The following is a 24953-nucleotide window of genomic DNA, read 5'->3' on the forward strand; positions in this document are numbered from 1 at the left end:
TCTATTAAAAACAGGACATGCAGAATTTTACTACTGGGTCCAATAAAGTCAATGGACCCAGATTGCAAGATACTAATCATGAAAGAAATTGGAACTTCTGGCTGATTAAAGTGATGTTTAGTTTTAGTTTAAAGATACAGCATGCAAACTGGTCCATCGGCCCACCGAGTTCACTGTAACCATTCACGCTAGTTCTATGTTACCCCACTTTCTAAGCCACTCCATATACACTAGGGGCAATTTACAAAGGCCAATTAACCTACAAACCCACATGTCTTGGGGATGTGGGTGGAAACTAGAGCATGCAGAGGAAAGCAACGTGGTGACAGGGAGAAAGTGCAAACTCTATAATGACTGCACCTGATGTCAGGGTCGAACCTGGGTCTCTGGCACTGTGAGGCAGCAGCTCTGTTGCTATCACCCTTTTTTTCTCACATTATTGTTCCATCCTTCACATTATCTGCCTTCGCCTGAGGCACTCGCTCCAGTTTGGGAATTACTTGCTTCCAACTCTGTTTTGTGGGGGGTTAAGGTGACTAATGCACCAATGTTGGAACCACTGACTCTTCTACAGGTAGAGTAGGTGGAGACAGACATTGGCAAGCAGACAGTTTGTGAGAGGTTGCGCTCATTTTTATTTCAAACATAAACTTTATTTAGAATTATATACTAAATAAAAACAACAAAAACTCTTCATACATTCTCAGTGTCTATGCATTCAATAGCGTCATACTCAGTAGTGTTCTGACATATGATGTGCTCCTCCTGCCGCTAACATGGGACTGCTGTTTTAGTTTTAGAGATAGAGCACGGAAACAGTCTAAAAGTCTAAAGATTTGCTAAGGTCATTGGGGACGTTAGACCTATTCAAGAAGGCTTTGTTAGATCTTTGAATATTTCATTAGTACGCTGGTAGTCTCTCCCTATGACAGAGCTAGAAAGAGTGTCTGTTTCAGGAATCTGAAGGACTCTGATAAACATTATCCAAGCTTGTACGGTGCCTCTGTGAAAGTAAACATGCAGGTTACAGCAGGCAGTGAAGAAAGCTAATGGCATGTTGGCCTTCATAACGAGAGGATTTGAGTAAAGGGGTAAAGAGGTCCTTCTCCAGTTGTACAGGGCCCTGGTGAGACCACATCTGGAGTATTGTGTGTAGTTTTGGTCTCCTATTTTGAGGAAGGACATCCTTGCTATTGAGGTTCACGAGGTTAATCCCCGGGGATAGCGGGACTGTCATATGAGGAAAGATTGGAAAGACTGGGCTTGTATTCACTGGAATTTAGAAGGATGAGGGGGATCTTATGGAAACATATTTAAATTATAAAAGGACTGGACAAGCTAGATGCAGGAAAAATGTTCCGAATGTTGGGGGAGTCCAGAATCAGGGGCCACAGTCTAAGAATAAAAGGGAGGCCATTTAGAAACTGAAATGAGAAAAAACTTTTTCACCCAGAGAGTTATGAATTTGTGGAATTCTCTGCCATGGAAGGCAGTGGAGGCCAATTCACTGGATGAATTTAAAAGAGAGTTAGATAGAGCTCTTGGGGCTAGCGGAATCAAGGGGTATGGGGAGAAGGCAGGCACGGGTTACTGATTGCGGATGATCAGCCATGATCACAATGAATGGTGGTGCTGGCTCAAAGGGTCGAATGGCCTCCTCCTGCACCTATTTTCTATGTTTTCTCTGTTTTCTATGTTAAATGCGATGCAGGGAAACAGACCATTTGGACCATTTTGCCCATGCCGACGAAGATGTCCCATCTACACAAGTCCCACCTGCCCAAGTTTGGCTCATATCCCTGTAAACCTTTCCTGTAGATGTACCTCTCCAAATGTCTTTTAAATGTTGTTAGAGTATCTGCCTCAACCACCACCTCTGGCAGTTCATTCCGTATACCCACTACCTTCAGTGTGAAAAAGTTGCCCCTAAGGTTGTTTTTAAAATTTCCGTTCTCACCTTAAACATATGTTCTCTGGTTCTTGATTCTGTGCAATTATCATCTGTGCATCATGTAATACACCTCTATGTCACCTATCAACTGCAAAGAAGCTCCACAGCTTGGTGTGGAATCAGGGTGTGCATTCCAGAAATGCACCAAGTTCGATCGCTACTGGGTAGAGTTACCTCTGGTGTGGCAAAGGTGCAGGCATTACGCTTAGAGTCACATACCTGAATTGTGGAGAACAGGTGTTAGCCAAGCTCTGTTCTGCATGTTTTAGAAAATAATTTAAGACTTTTGGAGAAACAAGAGTCTGCCTCAGTGGGTCTGGCAGCATGTATAGGGAGAAAGAAATGGTTGTAGTGGCCTGGCGGAGGCCAGAGAAAAGGCAAGACGCCAGGCAGTTTTTAGTAAGATTCTTTTATTAGGCTGTGAGCTCCTGCCCACAGCGTAGTCCACCTAGGGATGAGCCACGCCTCCCCCTGGTCTGGCTTTTAACCCCTTACGCCTGTCCGTCACGTAACGAGGGGGCTGACCCAAGGAGTGGCCTGATCCGCCACATGGTCAACTTTCAATCAAATTAGATTTATTTAATTAATTAATTCAAGTGATTAAGTTTCAAAAACCTGCATCTGGACTAAAAGTGAAAAGGAAAGTTAGCCGGTATAAAGAGCATATTTTTGGCCAGAGAAAGACACAGAGTGCTGGAGTAACTCAGCGGGTCAGGCAGCATCTCTGGCGAGCATAGATAGTCTACAGAAAGACACTGAATAAGAGTTCTTCAGTGGTTCTTCAAGGATTTTCTTCTGAAGAAACATTCCAACCCAAAACATCACATATTCCTTTTCTTCAGAGATGCTGCCTGACCCGCTGAGTTGCTCCAGCATTTTGTGTCTATTGTCGGTATAAACTTGCATCAGCACTTCCTTTCTACACATGGTTAGGTGACATATTGGGTGGAGACCTGCTTCTGTTTGGCCAGTATGTGAATAGACTTTTGTTGAAATGGTCTTTGCTTGAAGCAAAATTAATTGTCAACACAACCTTTGCAGGCTCAGATACAAACAAAATCACTTGGCTGAGGAATTGAGAGATTATGACACGTTCGGCCAGTTTAAGTTTGTAAAAAGGCGGCACGGTGGGGCAACAGTGGAGTTGCTGCCTTACAGTGCCAAAGACACAAGTTTGATCCTGACCACAGGTGCTATCTGTACGGAGTTTATACATTCTCCCTTGTACGTTGTGCGTGGATTTTTTCGGAGTACTCTGGTTTTCACCCACACTCCAATAACCTACAGGTTTGCAGGTTAATTGGTTTTGGTAAAATTATAAATTGTCCCTAGTGTGTGTAGGATAATGTTGGTGTGCAGAGATCGCTGGTTGGCATGTGCTCAGTGGGCCGAATGGTCCGTTTCCACACTGTATCTCTAAACTAAAGGAGAAATAAGGAACAGTGTTTGATTTGGTTTGGGGTTGCCCTGTTGGCTCTGTTATATTGGTAAGTGCACCAACAGGAATGTGCCACCTTCCTCCTGACCTGCTGAAAACAAGAAATGCCTCAGACTCGTTAAACTCTGTTTTGAGAGGGTTTTCAAAAGTACAAGTCAAGCTCTGGGAGTTGGAAGCAAAGATAATGCAAACAGGCAATCTTCAACAGTGCAGGCTGCCTATTTCGAATGAAAGCTCTTCAGCAATTGATGAGATTGTGCTTCATGTTCAAAGATCTGTATTTAGAAGCATCATTCATTTCCCTATCAGAACATCCCAAATTGAATCATGGCAATGACTTTGTGTTGTATTGTCCCTCTTGAAACGTACAGCTACTTTGCACATGGTAAGCTCTCACCAGCGCTAGCATGACAGGGTCCAGAGTTCAGTCGTAGTTAACACACAGGGCCAATTTACCACAGCCAATTAATGTGCCAATCTGCAAATCTTTGGGACTAGGTTTAGGTTTGTTATTGTCATTTGTACTGAGGTACAATGAAAATGAGGCACATGTTTTGCATGCTATCGAAACAGATCAGATACACTGTACATAAATACTATCGTCAAACTCAAGTACAACAGATGAAGCAAAGAGGAAGATACAAGCGTGCAGAATAGTTTGCAACATTCGAGCATCTGTTCTATTGATAAAGTCCAATGTCCGCAATGGGATAGAGGTGAATTGGGCCATGCCCTAGCTTATGGAAGGGCCATTCAGAAGCCTGATAACAGAGGAGAAGAAGCTGATCCTGAGTTTGGTGGTGTGCACTTTCAACATGGGAGATGTGTGAGGAAACTGGACCATCTAGAGGAAACCCACAGACGGACGTGCAAACTCGACACAGGCAGCACTTGAAGTCATGATTGAGCCCTAGTTTCTGACACGGTGAGGCAGCGGCTCTACCAGCTACACCACTGTGCTGCCACCCATGCTCAAGTCCCTGAACCACCTGCCTCAAAGACCAGGACGGTGCGAGCTGAAAGGTGTTTGATCTCTTTTTCTTCACAGTGTTTGATCAACTACTCTCTGTGTTTTATTTTTGCAGCATGAATGGAAGTATTTCAGTTCATTTTCTGACAAACCCGTCTCGCGTGCTGACTTTATGTCTGTGCTCAGCAACATCGAACACCTCCTGGTTAAAGCTTCTTCTGGCAATGGGCTCAAGCAGAGCAGGTGAGCAAGGCAACCCCAGTGGATTACAGGTGCGGAGAGTTTAAGGTTCTTTGCCAAGATAATGGTCTGCGGAAAGTAGAAACTTCATATGTCCTCACACAAAAGGCAACTCATATGCATGATTGGGTAATCTTTCTTCTCTCTACATCACCAGGGAATGAATCAATTAAAAATTAATTTGTCATTCCAACAGCTGGATCAAATGTCACACAAAGGATTTGATATTGGAATGGCATGACTTGAATAAATATAAGAGAGCAATGATTACTGCAGTGCTTAAGTATCACGGCGCTGGACTTAAAATTATAATAATGGGCATTAATTGAATCGAGTGTCGTACATGATGTAAAATTATAATAACGGGCACCAATTGCCGGGCGACAAGGCCTGTCTGGGCCGAAGGAGCCTCAGCGGTGGCGGCAATGGGAGCCTCGGTGGCAGCAACGGGAGACTCGGCGGCGGCAGCGGGTGCCTTGGTGATAGCGGGTGCCTCAGTGGCAGTGGGCCCTTGGTGGCAACAGGAGCCTCAGTGGCAGTGGGCCCTCGGTGGCAGTGGGCCCTCGGTGGCAACGGGAGCCTCGGTGACGGTGGAGCCTCGCAGTCGATGAGCGTGAGGGGGAGGGGAAGTCAATGGGGACCCGGCGTGGGGGGACCACCCTGAAGAACAAGGGGGACCGGCATGGGGGGGACTGCTGAGAGGGACAGTGGGAGAGACAAGGAGGACCGGGTGGGGGGGGGGGGGGGCTCTCTAGTTTAGAATCCTCTGTGTTTGTTTGTCTGTTTGTTCATTTGTTCCGGTGAAGGCGCTGTGCTCACAGCAGCCAGCCAACAGTCGCTTGTTTTTTTCTTTTTGTTTTCACTTTTAATTTTAAGTATTTGTGTACATTTTACGTTGTGACTCAGCAGACCAATTTCCCTCCAGAAATGAATAAAGTTTCATCGTATCGTATCGTAATTCTACCATTTTGGCCAGGGCAAATGATTAGTTTGCATCCTTTGATAGGCATGGCAGGTCACAATAGATGAACATATCAAGCAGAACTAAAAAGAAATCCGAAAAATACTCAGGGCGCCATTACAGAGTGGAATGTCGGAGAGCAGCTGACTACAGGATGTCAGATTAAAGATCAGTTGTTGCAGTGAGGATGGCCTGAAGGTCGGTCGGCAATTGACAATAAACAATAGGTGCAGGAGGAGGCCATTCGGCCCTTCGAGCCAGCACCGCCATTCAATGTGATCATGGCTGATCATTCTCAATCAGTACCCCATTCCTGCCTTCTCCCCATACCCCCTGACTCCGCTATCCTTAAGAGCTCTAGCTCTCTCTTGAATGCATTCAGCGAATTGGCCTCCACTGCCTTCTGAGGCAGAGAATTCCACAGATTCACAACTCTCTGACTGAAAAAGTTTTTCCTCATCTCAGTTCTAAATGGCCTACCCCTTATTCTTAAACTGTGGCCCCTTGTTCTGGACTCCCCCAACATTGGGAACATGTTTCCTGCCTCTAACGTGTCCAACCCCTTAATAATCTTATACGTTTCTATAAGATCTCCTCTCATCCTTCTAAATTCCAGTGTATACAAGCCTAGTCGCTCCAGTCTTGCAACATACGACAGTCCCGCCATTCCGGGAATTAGCCTAGTGAACCCTACGCTGCACTCCCTCAATAGCAAGAATGGATTCTTCCTAGGGGTCAGGCATTTTATCAACTGTAGCAACGTCTATGGTTTTGACATCAAACAGTACAGCACAGGGACCGGTCCTTGGACCATCACGTCCGTGCTGACCGTAATGCCAATCTATCTAATTGTGTCTGCCCGCACATGGTCCATATTTCTCTCCTCCTTGTCTGTTTAAGTGTAAGTCTAGATGTCTCTTTAACGTTGCTCTCATTTCTGCATCTACCATCTCCTCTTGCAGTGTGTTCCCAGCACCTATCGCTCTGTGTGTGAGAGAACTTGCCTCCCTCGTCTCCATTAAACGTTCCGTTAAAGCTATACCCTCTGTAATTTGACATTTCCACCTTTGAAAAAATATAATATCTACTCTAGCTTTGTCGCTCATCATGTCATAAACTTCCATCAGGTCTCCTCTCAGTCTCCAATGCTCCAGTGAAAACAATCCAAGTTCTTACCGCTGGGCTGTAAGCTGCCCAAGCGAAATATGAGATGCTGTTCCTCCAATTTGCATTTAGCCTCACTCTGACATTGGAGGAGACCTAGGACAGAAAGGTTTGTGTGGGAATGGGAAGGAGAATTACATCTTGAACAACAGATACAGTAGATGAGGTTGGAGGAGGTGCAAGTGAACCTCTGCCTAACCTGAAAGCACTGTCGGGGTCCCTGGACAGAGTTGAGGGAGGAGGTATATGGACGGTGTTGAATCTTCTGCGGTTGCAGGGGAAGGTAACTGGGGAGGGGGTGGTTTGGGTGGGAAGGGATGTTAACTAGGTAGTTGTGGAGGGAACGGGCTCTGCGGAAGGCGGAAAGGGGTGGAGATGGGAAGATGTGACTAGTGTTAGGATCCTGTTGGGGGTGGTGAAAAATTTGGAGGATTATGTGCTGTATGCAATGACTGATGGGGTGAGAGGTAAAGATTAGGGGGACTGTCTGTTGCGACTAGGGGGAGGGGGAGCAAGGGTGGAGCTGCGGGGTACCGAGGGGACATGAATAAGGGCCTCATCTATGATGTGAGAGGGGAACCCCCATTCCCTAAAGATGCCTATCTTGGGAAAGGCATCTTGGTCGGCATGGATTAGTTGGGCCGAAGGATTTATGTCTATGCAAAAGTGTGAAGGGATTTAGGCCAAAATAGGGCAAATGGGACTATTTTAGATTGGGCATCTTGGTCAGCATGGATTAGTTGGCCCAAAGGGCCTGTTTCCTTTCTGCATGACTCTAACTTTACCAAACCTTATTTCCTGATAATTCTAATCAAAGGGTTGAATAAAACTTGGTTAAAATATCTGTTCTCACTTTCCCAGATTTTTTAATATCTCGATGGACATTGCGATGGAGGAAGATGGAACTCATGCAGGTCGGGAACGTGCCGGTCAGATTGAGATCTGTGACTGCCCCTCAGGTTACGCCGGCCTCTCATGCCAGGTACAGCTCACTCCGCACCTTTACACAGGAATATAAGAATCAGATGCAGGAGGAAGCCCTTTGGCCCATCTGATATTCTTTTGGATCGTTGCTGATTTTTTAATTCAATGGCACTTCCATCTACCCACCAAACATCCCTTCATATCTAAAAATCCATTGATTACTTCTCTTGATTATGTTCAGAAAATGAACATTGACAACTCTCTTGGGAAGAGAATTCCAAAGATTTACAGATATCCAAAAGCAGCATAACTAAAATTTTATAATGCTGCAATATGATCTCCTGATCCTTATACTCAATACCCCCAACAGATGGAGACAAGCATGCAGAGTTTGCGCGTTCACACTGTGCCCACGTGGGTTTTCTCTGGGTGCTCTGCTTTCCTCCCACAGTCCAAAGACCTGCAGGTTTGTAGGTTAATTGGATTCTGTAAATTGTCCCTAGTGTGCAGAATTCCACAGATTCACAACTCTCTGACTGAAAAAGTGTACTAGCGTACAGGTGATCGCTGGTCGGCGCATACTCAGGAGGCCAAAGGGTCTGTTTCCTCACTGTATCTCTAAACTAAACTAAACATGCCGTATACTTTGTTTATCACTCTATCTACTAGTGTTGCAATAAACTAATGAAGTTGTATCATATGTCTGAGGGCAGGTTTTTCACACAGAGGGTGGTGGGTTCAAGGAAAGAGCTGCCAGATGAGGTGTTCGGGGCAGGTACTCGTAGAATATTTTAAAGACATTTGGGCAGGTACATAGATAGGGACGGTTTACAGCATATGGGCCAAACGCAGGTAAATACAATCTTGGCTGCATAGATGAGTTTTTGGCCAAAGGACTTATTTCCATGCTGTATAACTTTATAAGCCTATGAATCTACTCTAACTGATGTTATATATGAATGATATTTCCCTTTCATTCTCCTCAATTAAATATATACAGCCTTACGAATGGTATAGCTCAGTTCCACCAACTCTTTAACAGTTTCTGGTCACACGAAAGATGTGGATATTTGACAAAGAATGTATAGAGAGCTTGCTCACTAACTTTCAATGACTTGGCAGCTGTTAACATCGATGCAATGAAAAGGGCAAGTCAGCTCTTTATCAGCTTCAGAAAGCTGAAGCATTTGCTTTATGTAGTGAAAATTGTAATGGTTTATCTATCATAGCTCTGATGACACTGCAACTAGAATATGATGAGCTACTTTGAATCACCTCATTGGAATTATGAAAATTGTAAAGTATTGGCTGACTCTTTGTTGATCTTCCACAACTTTTGTATTGAGACTTAAAAAAATGACAGACTTGTGGCTTACTGAGTATTTCCAGCATTTTTGTTTAATATTTCTGATTTCTGGCATTCTCAGTATTTTGTACTTGTGGTATGATTGTGAAATTGCCATATTGATGGGAAGAGGAAGGAAAAGCAGAAGAAGGGAGACAGTTCTTCAGATTCAAAGCCCAAGTGGACCACTAATTGGAATGTTTGACCCATGATCCTTCAGTGATCCATTCAGTCACGGCTCAGTGGTTGTGACATGCACTTCGGTCAGAAGATTGCGAACACCAACTAGGCCCTTCGGCCCACCCAGTCCACGCTGACCAGCGATCATCCTGGAGACTAACACTATCCTATACACCAGGAACAATTTTCACAATTTTACCAAAACCAATTAACCTTCAAACCTATACATCTTTGGAGTGTGGGAGGAAACCAGAGCACCCGGAGAAAACCCACGCGGTCACAGGGAGAATGTACAAACCCCATACAGACAGCACCCATTGTCAAGATCGAACCTGGGTCTGTGGCGCTGTAAAGCAGTAACTATACCGCTGCGCCACTGTGCCATTTAAACCCCGAAAGGACAACCAAAACATTCCTCCCATTTTCCCAGCTAGAAGGAGTAGGTTAAGAATTGCATCCTCTTGCTCGTCAGTATGTCTGTATATAAAACCTCTTTGTCTTCTTTTTTTGAAGGAATGTGCTCCAGGATTTTATCGGCAGAAGATTGCGAATGGACCTCACCCACTCGATCGTGCCTGTATCTCGTGCCAATGCCACAACCACAGCTCTGTCTGTGACCTTGATACAGGCAAATGTCAAGTAGGTGGCAACTAGTGGTGGAGACATTCAGAGCCTTGGCTCTTTTAGTCTATGAAAGCAGAGACTAAGCTAGATTGGGGAAATCTTTTGCAGTTGGTCAACGAATAATTTCTTTATTCACAAAATGCTGGAGTAACTCAGCAGGTCAGGCAGCATCTCGGGAGAGAAGGAATGGGTGACGTTTCGGGTCGAGACCCTTCTTCAGACTGATGACAGGGGGGCGGGACAAAGGAAGGATATAGGTGGAGACAGGAAGATAGAGGGAGATCTGGGAAGGAGGAGGGGAAGGGAGGGACAGAGGAGCTATCTAAAGTTGGAGAAGTCGATGTTCATACCACTGGGCTGCAAACTGCCCAGGCGAAATATGAGGTGCTGTTCCGGTGGGCCTCACTATGGCACTGGAGGAGGCCCATGACAGAAAGGTCAGACTGGGAATGGGAGGGGGAGTTGAAGTGCTCGGCCACCGGGAGATCAGTTTGGTTAATGCGGACCGAGCGCAGGTGTTCAGCGAAGCGATCGCCGAGCCTGCGCTTGGTTTCGTCGATGTAAATAAGTTGACATCCAGAGCAGCGGATGCAATAGATGAGGTTGGAGGAGGTGCTTCGCCGAGCCTGCGCTTAATTTAGTCGTTCCTGCGGAAAGGCATGGTGCACACAGTACTCAGATTTGGTGTGTTTATTTGTGGGGTGTCATTCTTTTACCAGGAAGTATAATTGATGCTCAATTAATACACAAAGTATTTTCACCGACATCATATTTAGTGATCGTGGGTGCAATTAAAATATATTTTTTAATTTAAATGTGCGGAAATTAACCGTTCGGGATAGCACAGCTTCCCCAACCATCTATCACTGCAGGCTTTTGATACCTTTCTGTTTACCTGCTCATCACCCCACCCCTGACCATCCATCCCTGCCAGCCCCAGTCACGTTGTTTCTTCCCCACCACCCCTTAGCATCTGCCACCAGCCCTCCATCTCTCTCCCCACTGGCCATCCATCTAAGGAGCTCTAGTGCCACCTCTCCCTCTCCCCTTCCATCCGGTCCCGCTCGGGTACCAGATATACTGGTGCAGTTTTAATGAAGAGACTGTACAAATCTAATATTTACTTTAGTTTAGAGTTAAAGCGCGGAAACAGGTCCTTTAGGCCCACCGGGTCTGCACCGACCAGCGATCCCCACACAATAACACTATCTTATACCCACTAGGGACAAGTTTTTTTTAACATTTACCAAGCCAATTAACCTACATACCTGTACGTCTTTGGAGTGTGGGAAGAAACCGAAGATCTCAGAGAAAACCGACGCAGGTCACGGAGAGAACTCTGTACAGACAGCACCCATAGTCGGGATCGAACCCGGGTCTCCGGCGCTGCATTCGCTGTAAGGCAGCAACTCTACCACTGCGCCACCGTGCTGTTTGTACAGGGTGGCACATTGGCCCTGTTGATAGAGCTGCTACCTCACAGCGCCAGAGACCAAGTTCAATCCTGACCTCGGTTGCTGGCTGTGTAGAGTTTGCACGTTTTCCCTGTGACCACGTTGGCTTCCTCCGTGTGCTCTAATTTCTTTTCACATCCAAAAGACCTCCAGGTTTGAAGGTCAATTGGCCTCTGTAAATTGTCCCTGGTGTGTTGGGAGTGGATGGGAAAGTGGGATAACATCGAACTAGTGTGAATGGGACTGCCCGACTGGATTTGATGGGCCGATGAGCCGGTTTTCATTCTGTACTTCTAAACTAAACTAAGGTGAATTCTAAAATACATTACAGCTTTTGACAGTAACCTGCTCTTTTGAGCAAATATCTGTTTATTTTAAAGTATCAATTTTAGCTTGATTATTTTAATATTAATTGGATTAAACATCCAATAGACAATGGACAATAGGTGCAGGAGTAGGCCATTCGGCCCTTCGAGCCGGCACCACCATTCGATGTGATCATGGCTGATCATTCTCAATTAGTACCCCGTTCCTGCCTTCTCCCCATCACCCTGACTCCGCTATCCATAAGAGTTCTATCTAGCTCTCTCTTGAAAGCATTCAGAGAACTGGCCTCCACTGCCTTCTGAGGCAGAGAATTCCACAGATTTACAACTCTCTGAAAAGGTTTTTCCTCATCTCTGTTCTAAATAGCCTACCCCTTATTCTTAAACTGTGCCCCCTGGTTCTAGACTCCCCCAACATTGGGAACATGTTTCCTGCCTCTAACGTGTCCAACCCCTTAATAATCTTATATGTTTCAATAAGATCCCCTCTCATCCTTCTAAATTCCAGTGTATACAAGCCTAGTCGCTCCAGTCTTTCAACATATGACAGTCCCGCCATTCCGGGAATTAACCTAGTAAACCTACACTGCATTCCCTCAATAGCAAGAATATCCTTCCTCAAATTTGGAGACCAAAACTGCACACAGTACTCCAGGTCTCACTAGGGCCCTGTACAACTGTAGACGGACCTCTTTGCTCTTATACTCAACTCCTCTTGTTATGAAGGCCAACATTCCATTGGCTTTCTTCACTGCCTTCTGTACCTGCATGCTTCCTTTCAGTGACTGATGCACTAGGACACCGAGATCTCGTTGTACGTACCCTTTCCCTAACTTGACACCATTCACATAATAATCTGCCTTCCTATTCTCACCACCAAAGTGGATAACCTCACACTTATCCACATTAAACTGCATCCGCCCACTCACACAGACTGTCCAAGTCACCCTGCAACCTCATAGCATCTTCCTCACAGTTCACACTGCCACCCAGCTTTGTGTCATTTGCAAATTTGCTAATGTTACTTTTAATCCCTTCATCCAAGTCATTAATGTATATTGTAAATAGCTGCGGTCCTAGCACTGAGCCTTGCGGTACCCCACTAGTCACTGCCTGCCATTCTGAAAGGGACCCATTTATCCCTACTCTTTGCTTTCTGTCTGCCAACCAATTTTCTATCCATGTCAGTACCCTATCCCCAATACCATGTGCTCTAATTTTGCACACTAATCTCCTATGTGGGACCTTGTCAAAGGCTTTCTGAAAGTCAAGGTACACTACATCCACCGGCTCTCCCCGTCCATTTTCCTAGTTTCATCCAATGTTAACGATGCATCGATTACTGTTAAGCCCACAGAGTAACCTCAAGTGAATTAAAGTTCTGGTAAAATGAGTCTCCCTTTTAGGAATGAAACATATTCAAAGCATTACAGTTAACTTATCCCCCAAAGGCATTCATAAGTCTGTGATTGTTCTAAGATTTTTTCAGTGTTTAACTGGAAAATAATACTTCAATTAGATTTATAATAATGATTGAACCAGCTCTCAAAATAAGCTACACAGGGGTTACATTCCTGAAAGGCAACGCGTAATTAACAAATGCGGACACTAAGCATATATATTTAAACAAGCGTACATTTGAACACATTGTTTAAAAAATACTGCGCGTAAATTAGGTTTTGATATTAATTAAACAGCCGTGTTATTTCAAAAAGGCGCACATCAGACACGCGTAAAACACAATGTGCCTGAATTGTTACTGTTGATTTTCAGAGGGTGACCATTTGCCGCATATAGAGTCATATAGCACGCAACCAGGCCCTTCGGACCAACTTGTCCATGCCGACCAATATGCCCCATCCATACCAGTTCCGCCTGCCCACGTTTGGCCCTTATCCCGCTAAATGTTTCCTATTCCTGTCCAAATGTCTTTTAAATAGCTATATAATTATGCAGTAGCTTTCCCAGCCTAACTAACGGAGGCTGTGCCCATTCTGAACATTGCCTCACTACATACAGCCTTCTCCAGGGCAATTCGAGCTGATTATAAATGGACACCTTGTCTGTGACACCTACATCCAGTGAATGAATAAAAGATAACTCAAAGGGCTCAGAGGTTCCATCTTATGAGCTTACACCTGCAGTTTATCTGTTGGATTAGTTTCTAACTTATCAACAAGGGTGGCACAGTGGCACAGCGGTAGAGTTGCTGCCTTACAGCGCCAGCAGACCTGGGTTCGGTCCTGGCCACGGGTGCTGTCAGTACGGAGTTTATACGTTCTCCCTGTGACCGCATGGGTTTTTTCCCGAGACCTTTGGTTTCCTCACACATTCCAAAGACGTACAGGTTTGTAGGTTAATTGGCTTGGTATAAGTGTAAATTGTCCCTAGTGTGTGTAGGATATTGTTAATGTGCGGGGATCGCCGGTCGGTGCGGACTCGGTGGGCAGAAGGGCCTGTTTTCACCCTGTATCTCTAAACTAAACTAAACAATGTCAAGATTTGTGATTTGTGAGTCCGCAAACAAGTACTGCTTCATTTATTTAACCTGGTCAATCTGACAAAGGGATATGTGATCAAGTAAGGCTTTCATTTCTACTATAAAATTGCTCTTCACGGCCTAATTGCTTGAGCGTTATCTCATCTGTCTCATTCAGGCAATTTTGTTCCCATGAACTGTCTCCATTAACCATGCTTAGTCAATGCATGATTCTAGCCGCGGCAATATCCTGCTGGGTGAGGCTGATCTACTTGTGATTCTCTACTAGGGATGCCGAGATTACACAGCGGGTGACCACTGCGAGCTGTGTGCTTCAGGATACTATGGCAGAGTAAACGGATCCATCAATGACTGCTCGCTCTGTGCCTGCCCCAGGCCTAATTCCGGCAGGTAATTTATGACTGCAGGCTGCCGTGACTTGCAGAGGTTGTTCTTTCCTGTCCAGGGAAAAGGGAAAGCATTTCCACAGTGTTCCAATAGACAATAGACAATAGGTGCAGGAGTAGGCCATTCGGCCCTTCGAGCCAGCACCGCCATCCAATGTGATCATGGCTGACCATTCTCAATCAGTACCCCGTTCCCGCTTTCTCCCTATACCCCCTGACTCCGTTATCCTTAAGAGCTCTATCTAGCTCTCTCTTGAATGTATTCAGAGAATTGGCCTCCACTGCCCTCTGAGGCAGAGAATTCCACAGATTCACAACTCTCTGACTGAAAAAGTTTTTCCTCATCTCTGTTCTAAATGGCCTACCCCTTATTCTCAAACTGTGGCCCCTTGTTCTGGACTCCCCCAACATTGGGAACATGTTTCCTGCCTCTAATGTGTCCAACCCCTTAATAATCTTATACGTTTCGATAAGATTCCCTCTCATCCTTCTAAATTCCAGTGTATACAAGCCTAGTCGCTCCAGTCTTTCAACATATGACAGTCCCGCCATTCCGGGAATTAACCTAGTAAACCTACGCTGCACGACCTCAATAGCAAGATGTGATGAGCAGTGTAGGACAATACAGCACAGTCTGAAGAACCATTCCTTCTCTCCAGAGATGGTGCCTGTCCCGCTGAGTGATCCCAGCGTTTTGTGTCTATCTTCAGCCGTGGAATGGGCCCTTCGGCCCACGTTGTCCATGCCAAACATAGTGCCAAGTTAATCTCCTCTGTCTGCACGTGATCCTCATCCTTCCATTCCCTGCATATCTAAAAGTTTCATAAACTTTACATCTATCATTAGGCTAGATGTGCCTATCATAAAGCCTCTTAAATACATCTATCACATCTGCCTCTACCACCAGCTCATTCCAGTCATGCACCAACTTCTTTGTAAAAGGTGCCCCGTACATCTCCTACGTTAATCCTATGCCCCCTAGTCTTTTGACATTTGGCCCTGGGAAAAAAGCCTGCGTGCACGTGACCTATATCCCTCCATTCTCTGCATATTAATGTGCCTATCTAAAAGCCTCTTAAAAGCCACTATTGTATCTGTTTCCACCACCTCCCTTCCATTGACTCCATTTATACCTCACACTGCCACGGTAATGCCAACCGCATAATCAAGGACGAGTCACACCCTGGCCACTCCCTCTTCTCCCCTCTCCCATCAGGCAAAAGGTAAAGTGTGAAAACGCAAACGTCCAGATTCAGGGACAGTTTCTTCCCAGCTGTTATCAGGCAACTGAATCATCCAACCACAACCAGAGAGCAGTCCTAAACTACTGTCTTCCTCATTGGTGACCTTCGAACTATCCTTGATCGGACGTTGCTGGCTTTTCCTTGCACTAAACATTATTCCCTTATCATGTATGTATACACTGTAAATAGCTCAATTATAGTCATGTATCGTCTTTCCACTGACTGGATAGTCATCAAAAAGCTTTTCACTGTTCTTCAGTACACTTGACAATAAACTAAACTAAACCATTCCAGCAGAGCATTCTAGGTACCCATGATTCTCTGTGTAAAATAACTTGCCCCACACTTCTCCTTGAAACTTTCCCCCTCTGACCTTAAAGCTATGTCTCCAGTCTTTGACAGTTCTACCCTGGAGAATAGATTCTGACTGTCTACCCTATCTATGCCTCTCATAATTTTATATACTTCAGGTCTGTCCTCAGCCTCTGATGCTCCAGAGAAAGAGATCCCAGTGCGGAAATAATTATTCTGTACAAAACAAATCCATACTTCCCATATCTGTTTACAACCAAGGTGTCTTCCTTTCAGTTTACATTGGAATCTAATCATCTGAACAGTCAGGGTACTGTCAGATTCATCTCTATCCCATTGCAAACTTTGGACTTTGTCTCTGGAACTGTTGCGCTATAATGCTGAGATCTATATTCTGCACTCTGTATCTTTTCCTTTGCTCTACCGGTTATATTTGAGTACGGCTCGATTGTATTCATGTATAGTTTTATGTGATTTGCTTGGATATTATACAAAACAAAGCTTTTCGCTATACCACAATACACATGACAATAATAAATCGAAGCCTAAAAGAATTGTTCAAAAAGGGGGTTCAATGCTGGCAAACGTGCAATGTATTTTGCTTCAGCATAAGTAAAACACAAAGTGCTGGAGTGACTCAGCAGGTCAGGCAGCATCAGTGGGAGGAACTCCTGTCCATTTATTCCACAGATGCTACCTGACCTGCTGGGTTACTCCAGCACATTGTGTTCTACTCAAGATTCAAGCATCTGGATTTCCTTGTATCTCCATTTTGCATTAATGTAAGTTTGGCTGTCCTGTTTCTTTCTCCAGTTTTAGCCCTACATGTGTGTTAGAAGGTGTGAATGATTTCCGCTGTAATGCCTGCCTGCCCGGCTATGAAGGACAGCACTGTGAAAGGTTGGTTTCATTATTGCACGGCATTGCTCCATGCGTTTGCAGCCTGTTTAGTTGTGGGGATGACAGGTTTATCAGCGGTATAAATCAACCGTACAATTTTAAGATGAAAATGCCTTGCATTAATCAGAGTGTATAGCAACTAGCAGTAGTATTTAATGAGAAAATCTGAACCTAGTCAGCACATTTACTTTTATGATGTTCATGCGAAATGGTAATTTTATTCAGAATTATGCTCAGCCAAGTCTTTGTTCAATCAGCTCACTTTCTTTTTAATACATGGGCCATTTTGCTACAGAGTTTTGATAAATGAGAAATGCGTGTAGATGGATTTAGAGGGATAGGGGCCAGACGCAGACAAGTGGGACTAGTGTATTTGGGGCATGTTGGTTGGCGTGGGCAAGTTGGGCCAGAGAGCCTGTTTCCATGCTGTATGACTCTATGACTCTCAACGATCAGAACACTGATATGAAGCAGTGGATTTTTTTCTCAATAATTATATGCCCCTCTGTGACTCCAGATGTGCTGCCGGTTACTATGGCAATCCAAGTGCACCAGGAGGTAAATGCCATCAATGTGAATGTAATCCAAGTGGCTCCGTCCACAGTAACTGCGATTCTCTGCTGGGCCATTGTGTTTGCAAATCCGGTGTTACGGGTCGTCTGTGCGATCAGTGTGAACACAAGCACGTGCTGTTAGACCGCGAATGCATCTGTGAGTATATCTTCGCATGTCGCCTGCTTACTGTGCGGTCAAAATGTAGAAACGAGGAACTGCAGATACTGGCTAATGCCCAAAAGTAATAAAGTGCTGAAGTAACTCAGTGGGTCAGGCAGCATATCCAGAACATGGATAGGTGACGTTTCAGGTCGGGGCCATTCTTCTGACGCAACCCGAAACGTCACCTATCCATGTTCTCCCGAGATACCGCCTGACCTGCTAAGTTACTCCAGCACTGTCTGTCCTTTTCTTTATTAACCAGCATCTGCAGTTTTTTGTTTCTACTCCCTTTAATCAAGCATGTTTCCTTGGTGCTCCAGATTCCTCCCTCATCTCAAACATATGCTAACAGGTTAATTGGCCGCTTTAAATTGCCTTTGTGTGTGGGTGATTTGTAGAATCTGGCAGGAGTTGATGGTATTTTGGGGAGTATAAAAACTAGAATTAGTTTAAATGGGTGCTTGATGGCCAGCATGGCCTGGCCTTGCTGGGCTGATGGGCTGTCTCTCTGCTGTTTGATTTTGACTTTAAGAACCCAAAGAGGGAAAGGGGAACCTAGTTTTTCACATAGCTTTGGTGCAAAAAAAGGAAAGATCTACTGGGATATAGGTAGTCGGATGATATCAGAGGAAGGCCGTTTCTATTGAAGTTGAAAGAAAAATCAGGTGTGCAATGTTTGTCTGATGTGGTGCATTTTATATTATCGCCCAGTCATAAATCGTCCTGAAGTTCAACTGTAGATAGAAATTTGCCCCAAGCATAAAACTGCAAAGCCCAAAAGAGAAGACAGCCTATTTTCAAAGAAACTTTCAAATGTAGCAGTTTGAGCCATTAGATTAGATTTTACACACTCAGTAGGAATGAGTCCGTTTTGAGCCCTGTCTGTTTTATACTCCGTCTAATCCAACTCAACACTGAACTTGGTGGAGAATAGGGGTAGAGTTGCTGCCTTACAGCACCAGAGACCTGGGTTCGACCCTAATTATAGGTGCTGTGTGGAGTTTGTATGTTCCCCCTGAAAAAGCATAGGTTATCTCCAGTTGCTCTGGTTTCCTCCCATATGCCAGAGACTTGCAGGTTTCCAGGTTAATTTGTGTCTGTTAACCATATAACCATATAACCATATAACAATTACAGCACGGAAACAGGCCAGTTCGGCCCTTCTAGTCCATGCCGAACACTTTTTCCGACCTAGTCCCATCTACCTGCTCTCAGACCATAACCCTCCAATCCCTTCCCATCCATATACCTATCTAATTTACTCTTAAATAATAAAATCGAGCCTGCCTCCACCACTTCCACCGAAAGCTCATTCCATACAGCCACCACCCTCTTGAGTAAAAAAGTTACCCCTCATGTTACCCCTAAACTTTTGTCCCCTTGTTTGAATCTTCCCCACTCTCAAAGGGAAAAGCTTACCCACGTCAACTCTGTCCGTCCCTCTTAAAATTTTAAAAACCTCTATCAAGTCCCCCCTTAACCTTCTGCGCTCCAAAGAATAAAGACCCAACCTGTTCAATCTCTCTCTGTAGCTTAAGTGCTGAAACCCAGGCAACATTCTAGTAAATCTCCTCTGTACTCTCTCTATTTTGTTGACATCCTTCCTATAATTTGGCGACCAGAACTGCACACCATATTCCAGATTCGGCCTCACCAATGCCTTGTACAATTTTAACATTACGTCCCAACTTCTATATTCAATGCTCTGATTTATAAAGGCAAGCTTACCAAATGCCTTCTTCACCACCCTATCCACATGAGATTCCACCTTCAGGGAACAATGCACAGTTATTCCCAGATCCCTCTGTTTCACTGCATTCCTCAATTCCCTACCATTTACCCTGTACGTCCTATTTTGATTTGTCCTACCAAAATGCAGCACCTCACACTTATCAGCATTAAACTCCATCTGCCATCTTTCAGCCCACCCTTCCAAAAGGCCCAAGTCTCTCTGTAGACTTTGAAAATCTACTTCATTATTAACTACACCACCTATCTTAGTATCATCTGCATACTTACTAATCCAATTTGCCACACCATCATCCAGATCATTGATGTAAATGACAAACAACAGCGGACCCAACACAGATCCTTGGGGTACTCCACTAGACACTGGCCTCCAACCTGACATACAGTTGTCAACCATTACCCTCTGGTATCTCCCATTCAGCCAATTGTCCCTAATGGGTAGCATTCAAAACTGGTATAACATAGGACCATTGTATGGGTGATCGCTGATCGGAGCAGACTTGCTGGACCGAAGGGCCAGTTTCCACGCTTCATCTCTCAAATTAAAACAGAACCAGGGAGGCACCCATCCCAGACCTGCTTGTTCAAAACAGGCACATTTGGATAAATTGCCTTTTAAATCCATGAAAATAGAAACAGCAAACAAAAGTGATTTACAAAAAGTAGCTTTGCGCTGAAATTACATCCATTTATTGTTTTAGTTTTATTTGGAGATACAGGGTGGAAACAGGACCACCAATTCTGCGCCGACCAGTGATCACCCCGTACATATTTGGACTACCTTATACACTGGGACAATTTCCAGTCTTTACCGAAGCCAATTATCTTACAAACCTGTACGTCTTTGGAGTGTGGGAGAAAACCGGAGCACCCAGAGAAAACCCACGCCGTCACGGGGAGATCGGACAAACTCCGTACAGCCAGCGCCCGTAGTCAGGATCGAACCCGGGTCTCTGGCGCTGTAAGACAGCAACTCTACCTCTGTGTCACCATGCCGCCCTGTCTTTTAAAGGAGCAAGTGAAAAATCACCAATATATTATTGATACTTTGCCTGTTCAGTTTGTTAACATGGTCAAATCTGGTCCAAATTTTGGAAACAAAAAAATGCAGATTAATAGAGATATGAAGGGCCCAAAATCACAATGACGATTAAAATAGATGCGCTGAAAGGGCAGAAAAGAAGTGTTGATGCAAACAGCTGATATTGTGGATTTGATGATCATGATTAATGACGACTAATCCTTGTGTTTGCTGGGAGTGAATCCCAGAGTACCATGAATCACTGAATCATTCTGCAGCTATCTCATGCTGATATCACACAAGGGGGATTCTAGCAGAAGATACAGGTTCAGCTTTGCAATGGTAAATTAAAAGATTATTCTCCAACACTTTTATTGATAAAACAACAAAATCGCGGCAGGGATGTTTGGAGATTCTTGATTTATGTTAAGATTTATGTTTCTCAATATCTTGCATCCTTCAATCCCCCAGCTTGTGATGATGGCTGCACAGGGCTCTTGCTGTCTGACCTCGAAAATCTGGAAGCCAGTCTGACGGCAATTAACCTGACCGGGTTTGACCTGGCTCCTTATAAGCTCATCATTGCCATTAAAAGCATTACTGAGAATTACAAGGTGAGATATCGAAAGTGATACATACAGTTTGCCTGAGATCGGCTTGCAGTTCATTTAGTGTGGAGATTGGAACGTGTGCAGAGAAATAGGAGTCGTTTACCTGGTCCTTCCACCATTTAACACGGTCAATGTTGTCCATCCTTCTGTCTGAAGAAGGGTCTCAACCTGAAACGTCACCTATTCTTTTTCGCCAGAGATGTTGTCTCACTCACTGAGTTACTCCAGCATTTTGTGTCTATCATCCTTCGTATTCGTCCACTGCACCTACATAGTTCCTTTCATTAACCGTTATACCAAAACCCAGGATTCGGTGGATCTTCTTATTACCTGGTGGTAAGAATAGGAAGGCAGATTATTATCTGGATAGTGTCAAGTTAGGAAAAGGGGACGTACAACGAGATCTGGGTGTCCTAGTGCATCAGTCACTGAAAGGAAGCATGCAGGAACAGCAGGCAGTGAAGAAAGCCAATGGAATGTTGGCCTTCATAACAAGAGATGTAGAATCAGTATGGGTAGAAATGAGGAATTGTAAGGGTAAAAAGACCCTAATGGGAGTCATCTACAGGCCCCCAAACAGTAGCCTCGACATAGGATGCAAGTTGAATGAGGAGCTAAAATTGGCATGTCGCAAATGTAATGCTACGGTGGTTATGGGAGATTTCAACATGCAGGTAGACTGGGAAAATCAGGTTGGTAATGGACCCCAGGAAAGAGAGTTTGTGGAGTGTCTCCGAGATGGATTCTTAGAACAGCTTGTACTGGAGCTTTAGTGTTGTGTAATGAACCTGATCTGATAAGGGGACTCGAGGTAAAAGAGCCATTAGGATGCAGTGATCACAATATAATAAGTTTTACTCTACAAATTGAGAAGGGAAAATCGGAAGTGTCAGTATTACAGTATAGCAAAGGGGATTACAGAGGCATGAGGCAGGAGCTGGCCAGAATTGACTGGAAGGAGGCCCTTGCAGGGAAGACAGTGGAACAGCAATGGCAGGTATTCCTGGGAATAATGCAGAAGTTGCAGGATCAATTTATCCCAAAGAGGAGGAAAGATTCCAAGGGGAGTAAGAGACACCCGTGGCTGACAAGGGAAGTCAAGGACAGCATAAAAATAAAAGAGCAGAAGTACAACAAAGCAAAGAAGAGTGGGAAGCCAGAGGATTGGGACTCTTTTAAAGAGCAACAGAAGATGACTAAGAAGGCAATACGGGGAGAAAAGATAAGGTACGAGGGTAAACTAGCCAATAATATAAAGGAGGATAGTAAAAGCTTTTTTAAGTATGTAAAGAGGAAAAAAATAGTCAAGGCAAATGTGGGTCCCTTGAAGACAGAAGCGGGGGAATTTATTATGGGAAACAAGGAAATGGCAGACGAGTTGAACCGGTACTTTGGATCTGTCTTCACTAAGGAAGATACAAGCAATCTCCCAGATGTTCTAGTGGGCAGAGATCCAAGGGTGACGGAGGAACTGAAGGAAATCCACATTAGGCAGGAAATGGTGTTGGGTAGACTGATGGGACTGAAGGCTGATAAATCCCCAGGGCCTGATGGTCTGCATCCCAGAGTACTTAAGGAGGTGGGGCTAGAAATTGTGGATGCATTGGTGATCATTTTCCAATGTTCTATAGATTCAGGATCAGTTCCTGTGGATTGGAGGGTAGCTAATGCTGTCCCACTTTTTAAGAAAGGAGGGAGAGAGAAAACGGGAAATTATAGACCAGTTAGACTGACATCAGTGGTGGGGAAGATGCTGGAGTCAATTATAAACGACGAAATTGCGGAGCATTTGGATAGTAGTAACAGGATTGTTCCGAGTCAGCATGGATTTACGAAGGGGAAATCATGCTTGACTAATCTTCTGGAATTCTTTGAGGATGTAACCAGGAAAATTGACAGGTGGATGTGGTGTACCTTGACTTTCAGAAAGCTTTTGACAAGGTTCCACATAGGAGATTAGTGGGCAAAATTAGAGCACGTGGTATTGGAGGTAGGGTACTGACATGGATAGAAAATTGGTTGACAGACAGAAAGCAAAGAGTGGGGATAAATGGGTCCCTTTCAGAATGGCAGGCAGTAACTAGTGGGGTACCGCAAGACTCTGTGCTGGGACCGCAGCTATTTACAATATATATTAATGACTTGGATGAAGGGATTAAAAGTACCATTAGCAAATTTGCAGATGATACAAAGCTGGGTGGTAGTGTGAACTGTGAGGAAGATGCTATGAGGTTGCAGGGTGACTTGGACAGGTTGTGTGAGTGGGCGGATGCATGGCAGATGCAGTTTAATGTGGATAAGTGTGAGGTTATCCACTTTGGTGGTAAGAATAGGAAGGCAGAGTATTATCTGAATGGTGTCAAGTTAGGAACAGGGGACGTACAATGCGATCTGGGTGTCTTAGTGCATCAGTCACTGAAAGGAAGCATGCAGGTACAGCAGGCAGTGAAGAAAGCCAATGGAATGTTGGCCTTCATAACAAGAGGAGTTGAGTATAGGAGCAAAGAGGTCCTTCTGCAGTTGTACAGGACCCTAGTGAGACCGCACCTGGAGTACTGTGTGCAGTTTTGCTCCCCAAATTTGAGGAAGGATATTCTTGCTATTGAGGGCGTGCAGCGTAGGTTTACTAGGTTAATTCCCGGAATGGCGGGACTATCATATGTTGAAAGACTGGAGCGACTAGGCTTGTATACACTGGAATTTAGAAGGATGAGAGGAGATCTTATCGAAACGTATAAGATTATTAAGGGGTTGGACACGTTAGAGGCAGGAAACATGTTCCCAATGTTGGGGGAGTCCAGAACAAGGGGCCACAGTTTAAGAATAAGGGGTAGCCCATTTAGAACTGAGATGAGGAAAAACTTTTTCAGCCAGAGAGTTGTGAATCTGTGGAATTCTCTGCCTCAGAAGGCAGTGGGGGCCAATTCTCTGAATGCATTCAAGAGAGAGCTGGATAGAGCTCTTAAGGATAGCGGAGTCAGGGGGTATGGGGAGAAGGCAGGAACGGGGTACTGATTGAGAATGATCAGCCATGATCACATTGAATGGCGGTGCTGGCCCGAAGGGCCGAATGGCCTCCTCCTGCACCTATTGTCTATTATCTATAAGAGGAGTTGAGTATAGGAGCAAAGAGGTCCTTCTGCAGTTGTACAGGGTCCTAGTGAGACCGCACCTGGAGTACTGTGTGCAGTTTTGGTCTCACCATTTGAGGAGGGATATTCTTGCTATTGAGGGCGTGCAGCGTAGGTTTACTAGGTTAATTCCCGGAATGGCGGGACTGTTATGTTGAAAGACTGGAGTGACTAGGCTTGTATACACTGGAATTTACAAGGAGAAGGATCTTATTGAAACATATAAGATTATTAAGGGGTTGGAAACTTTAGAGGCAGGAAACATGTTCCCAATGTTGGGGGAGTCCAGAACCAGGGGCCACAGTTTAAGAACAGATATGAGGAAAAATATTTTCAGTCAGAGAGTTGTAAATCTGTGGAATTCTCTGCCTCAGAAGGCAGTGGAGGCCAGTTCTCTGAATGCTTTCAAGAGAGAGCTAGATAGAGCTCTTAAGGATAGCTGAGTCAGGGGCTATGGGGAGAAGGCAGGAACTGGGTACTGATTGAGAATGATCAGCCATGATCACATTGAATGATGGTGCTGGCGCGAAGGGCCGAATGGCCTACTCCTGCACCTATTGTCTAATTTATCGCCATTCAATTAAAAATCTAAAAAAAGGCACAAACTGCTGGAGTAACTGATGGACAAACTGATGGAGTCATTGGAGAGCCTGGGACTGTCTTCAATCAGACTTTGCTAGACTTTATCTTGCACTAAACGTTACTCCCTTTATCATGTACCTGTACACTGGATGGCTCAATTGTACTCATGCAGTCTTTCTGCTGACTGGTTAGCACGTGGAAAGCTTTTCACTGGAGCATGGTG

The 24953-nt window shown here is 44.7% G+C and overlaps 1 protein-coding gene across 4 annotated transcripts in view; it reads left to right on the forward strand.

Annotated features, from left to right (window-relative positions):
• Nucleotides 1-24953, forward strand: part of lama1 (laminin, alpha 1) — a 261227-nt gene that overhangs the window by 134998 nt on the left and 101276 nt on the right. For all 4 annotated transcript variants that reach the window (XM_078397501.1, XM_078397502.1, XM_078397504.1 and 1 more), the window contains 7 exons: nt 4475-4602; nt 7586-7706; nt 9687-9812; nt 14346-14467; nt 16833-16919; nt 17437-17630; nt 20878-21020. In XM_078397501.1, the coding sequence (XP_078253627.1) occupies nt 4475-4602; nt 7586-7706; nt 9687-9812; nt 14346-14467; nt 16833-16919; nt 17437-17630; nt 20878-21020 (921 nt within the window). The remainder of the gene's footprint in view (nt 1-4474; nt 4603-7585; nt 7707-9686; nt 9813-14345; nt 14468-16832; nt 16920-17436; nt 17631-20877; nt 21021-24953) is intronic.

Source organism: Rhinoraja longicauda, chromosome 4 (genome assembly GCF_053455715.1).
Source record: "Rhinoraja longicauda isolate Sanriku21f chromosome 4, sRhiLon1.1, whole genome shotgun sequence".
Lineage (NCBI taxonomy): Eukaryota > Metazoa > Chordata > Chondrichthyes > Rajiformes > Arhynchobatidae > Rhinoraja > Rhinoraja longicauda.